The 4,622-nt window shown below is 44.1% G+C and overlaps 1 protein-coding gene across 1 annotated transcript; it reads left to right on the forward strand.

The window, feature by feature from the left end:
• Positions 1-3,915: 3,915 nt before the first annotated feature.
• Positions 3,916-4,387, forward strand: LOC101287381 (60S ribosomal protein L30-like). Its single transcript, XM_033427524.2, has one exon. The coding sequence runs from the start codon at positions 3,978-3,980 to the stop codon at positions 4,323-4,325; it is 348 nt and encodes a 115-aa protein (XP_033283415.1). The 5' UTR covers positions 3,916-3,977; the 3' UTR covers positions 4,326-4,387.
• The last annotated feature ends 235 nt before the right edge of the window (positions 4,388-4,622 follow it).

The following is a 4,622-nucleotide window of genomic DNA, read 5'->3' on the forward strand; positions in this document are numbered from 1 at the left end:
GCGCGGGCCTCTCACTGTCACGGCCTCTTCCGTTGAGGAGCACAGGCTCCAGACGCGCACATAGCCCCTCTCTTCCTCTTGGATTTACAGTCTTCAGTATATGAAAGGCTCTGATAAGTCCTGTAGCAGAGGACTCTGTTCCATTTTATTTAATCTGGAATTTCCTGAAAAGACCTGATCGGGGCATTTCTCTCTTGTTTCTTTTCCAAATAATTTTTTCGGTACTAATTTTCATTAAGACCTTTTGAAAAATGCAGGAATTGCAAGAATTTGGAGGCCACAGCGTTTCTTAAAATTCTCCCTTTTCCTCATTTTCAGCAAAACTAAGCCTTCAGTTTTGGCTCAGGAAATGGAAGCAGGATTTCCGGGGCCTCTACCAGCATGGAGGCCAGCGGAGCAGCATTCTTAGTACTTCATGTACAATCTTTTTTTTTTTTTTTTAACAGATCTTTATTGGAGTCGAATTGCTTCCTTCTATATGAACAGAGCTGGGCAGCATTTATCATCAAAAAGAGGTGTGGGAAGCAGCCACATAGCACAGGGATATCAGCTCGGTGCTTTATGACCGCCTGGAGGGGTGGGATAGGGAGGGTGGGAGGGAGGGAGACGCAAGAGGGAAGAGATATGGGAACATATATATATGTATATATGTATAACTGATTCACTTTGTTATAAAGCACAAACTAACACACCATTGTAAAGCAATTATACCCCAATAAAGATGTTAAATAAAAAAAAAAAAGAGGTGTCCTGAGAGAGCCCCCTTAGCTCTGGGACCTTTGTGCATTTCCTGTACTGCCTTGCCAGGGGACATTGTCTAATAGTAGATACAAGTGAAACCCCATTTAGCACTTGCCTCTGAGCAGCTGCCTTGCAGCTGAGACCAAGCTCCCTCACCCCGTGCAGAAAGGGGATCGTCTGCCTCTTGAAGCAGCCACAGAAGCAACACTGACTGAGTGTTACACACAGGGCACCAGGCAGGTCCTGCTGCCCTCACCTACTCTCCTGACAGCTCTTCCAGGGCTGGAAGTCCTCACTGTCAGAGCCACATTTTGGTCCACGGATGCTTTCCAGGCTGCGAGCCTCTTTGTTCCTAAGAAGAAAGACGCTCTTGGGGCACATGGCCTCTGAAAACCCAGGGTGATGTTACTTAAGCTGTGACCCAAAGAATTAATACACGGGATGTGACGAATGTTGCAAGAACAAAACCAGTTGCGTGCTAACATAAGTCCAGGCAAGTCGACATCCCCTGTGGAAAATCACAGAGCCCAGTACAGACCTGAGTAGCCATGAAGGAGAAAGGCTTTGACTGGCCTGCGAGTAGAGCAGTCATTTATATTCACCAGGAATGGGAAATGCCCAGCATGGGAGATTTGGGCAACGATCTGTTAAGAACCAGGCTTACAGGAATGCACCACGGGGACAGGGAGAAAGGTGTGCCAAGTGCACGACCACGTGCACTCAGACGTCAGACAGCTAAGAGTTCAAGTCTTCCTCCCCAATTTAGAACGATGCAGCCTTAGGCAAGTTACTGAAACCTCCCTGGCTTCAAATTCCTCACCCCTAAAGTAGGAGTCATAACAGCTCCTCTCACAGGTGGTTTTTGTGAGGATTGAAGATGAGTGCACGAGGCAAGTGCTCAGTGAACAGCTGTAGCCGTCGTTACTGTGGTTGTTATTGTTTTTTTGTTATTGTTTATGGAGATGGAACAGAGGGGTAGCAAGAAGTGGGGGGGGGGGAATCATGAAAGGCGGGGAGGGAAAAGGCCAGAGACACAGGCAGACCTCGGAGATATTCGGGTTGGGTTCCAGATCATTGGAGCAAAGCCTGTATCGCGAAATAAAGTCAACGTTGCAATAAAGCGAGTCACACACATTTTTTGCTTTGCCAGCGCATATAAAAGTTATGTTTACACTATACCATATTCTATTACGTGTGCAATAGCATTATGTCTTTAAAAATGTGTACGTTAGTTAAAAAATAACTTATTGCTTAAAAATGCTAACCATCATCTGAGCCTTCAGAGAGTCATGGTAGTAACATCAGAGAACACTGATCACAGCTCGGTGCTTGGTGACCGCCTGGAGGGGTGGGATAGGGAGGGTGGGAGGGAGGGAGACGCAAGAGGGAAGAGATATGGGAACATATGTATATATATAACTGAGTCACTTTGTTATAAAGCAGAAACTAACACACCATTGTAAAGCAATTATACTCCAATAAAGATGTTAAAAAAAAAATCATGAAGAAGTTTGAAACTTTGGGAGAATCACCAAAATGTGACACAAAGACACGAAATGAGCAAGTGCTGTTAGAAAAATGGCACCGATAGACACACTTGATGCGGGGTTGCCACAAACCTTCAATTTGTTAAAAAAAAAAAAAAAGGAAAATCTGCGAAGCGCAATAAAACGAGATGTGCTTGTACATTTTGCTACCTTCATCACAGTGTGCTATAACATCAGAGCTGGAAGAGCCTTCCCTTGCCTACAAAGTTGTAATAACTGAAGTCCAGAAGCACGAAGAGACTTTCCCCAAATCATACAGTGTGTTAGTGTCAAGCCAAGAAATCATTCATTCCCCAAATATTCACTGAGCACCTACTCCACTATGCGGAGGCAATTGGCATAATTCAGGAAACATATGCAACACACACCAGAAATCTCAGGCTTGGAATTTACCTTATAGAAATATTTGCAAAATGTTTTCAAGATAAATGTTTTTTTTCTTTTTTTAACATCTTTATTGGAGTATAATTGCTTTACAATAGTGTGTTAGTTGCTGCTGTATAACAAAGTGAATCAGCTGTACGTATACATATATCCCCGACCTCTTGCGTCTCCCTCCCACCCTCCCTATACCACCCCTCTAGCTGGTCACAAAGCACCGAGCTGATCTCCCTGTGCTATGCGACTGCTTCCCACTAGCTATCTATTTTACATTTGGTAGTGTATATATGTCCATGCCACTCTCTTACTTCATCCCAGCTTACCCTTCCCCCTCCCCATGTCCTCAAGTCCATTCTCTATGTCTGTGTCTTTATTCCTGTCCTGCCCCTAGGTTCTTCAGAACCTTTTTTTTTTTTTGATTCCATATATATGTGTTAGCATATAGTATTTATTTTTCTCTTTCTGACTTACTTCACTCTGTATGACAGTCTCTAGGTCCATCCATCTCACAACAAATAACTCAATTTCGTTTCTCTTTATGGCTGAGTAATATTCCATTGTATATATGTGCCACATCTTCTTTATCCATTCATCTGTCAATGGACACTTAGGTTGCTTCCATGTCCTGGCTATTGTAAATAGTGCTGCAATGAACATTGTGGTACATGACTCTTTTTTTTTTTTTTAATGCGGTCCACGGGCCTCTCACTGTTGTGGCCTCTTCCGTTGCGGAGCACAGGCTCCGGACACACAGGCTCAGTGGCCATGGCTCACAGGTCCAGTCGCTCTGCGGCATGTGGGATCCTCCCAGACCGGGGCACAAACCCACGTCCCCTACATTGGCAGGCGGACTCTCAACCACTGCGCCACCAGGGAAGCCCCATGACTCTTTTTGAATTATGGTTTTCTCAGGGTATATGCCCAGTAGTGGGATTGCTGGGTCATATGGTAGTTCTATTTTCAGTATTTTGAGGAACCTCCATACTGTTCTCCATAGTGACTGTATCAATTTACATTCCCACCAGCAGTGCAAGAGGGTTCCCTTTTCTCCACACCCTCTCCAGCATTTATTGTTTGTAGATTTTTTGATGATGGCCATTCTGACTGGTGTGAGGTGATACCTCATTGTAGTTTTGATTTGCATTTCTCTAATGATTAGTGATGTTGAGCATCCTTTCATGTGTTTGTTGGCAATCTGTGTATCTTCTTGGGAGAAATGTCTATCAAGATAAATACGGCCTTTTCTTGCTCTCCGGCCATCTTGGCGGCTGCAGTGGGCTGGGGGTGTCCCGCACCTAAGGCAGGAAGATGGTGGCCGCAGAGAAGATGAAAGTGTCACTGGAGTCGATCAACTCTAGGCTTCAACTGGTTGTGAAAAGTGGAAAGTACGTGCTGGGGTACAAGCGGACTCTGAAAATAATCCGGCACGGCAAAGCGAAACTGGTCATCCTTGCCAACAACTGCCCAGCCTCGAGGAAATCTGAAATAGAGTATTATGCCATGTTGGTCAAAACTGGTGTCCATCACTACAGTGGCAATAATATTGAATTGGGCACAGCGTGTGGAAAATACTACAGAGTATGGACACTTGCTATCATTGATCCAGGTGATTCTGATATCATTAGAAGCATGCAGGAACAGGTTGGTGTAAAGTAACTCACGCACAATTTTTCTTTAATAAAACTGGCCGGAGCTTGTTTTAAAAAAAGAAAGATAAAGATGTTTTTCAAAGGGACATAATAAAATATGCATGTGTCTACTCATTTGAGCAGAAGGAATACAGTAAGAATAAACCAGAAGCTAATGGGTTTGGTTATCTGCAGGGGGTAGGTGTGAACAAGGCAGAAAGAAAGGGAAACGAAGACAGGGTGGAGAAGAGAAAGACCATTGGAATTTCTCTGACTTTTTGTGTAGCTCTGACTCATAGAGCTATGACAATATTTCACATACCCC

Source organism: Orcinus orca, chromosome 6 (assembly GCF_937001465.1).
Source record: "Orcinus orca chromosome 6, mOrcOrc1.1, whole genome shotgun sequence".
Taxonomy (NCBI): domain Eukaryota; kingdom Metazoa; phylum Chordata; class Mammalia; order Artiodactyla; family Delphinidae; genus Orcinus; species Orcinus orca.

What these genes read in the sequence shown, in the direction of transcription:
- LOC101287381 (XM_033427524.2), top strand. Translation starts at nt 3,978, where the DNA reads ATGGTGGCCGCAGAGAAGATGAAAGTGTCACTGGAGTCGATCAACTCT.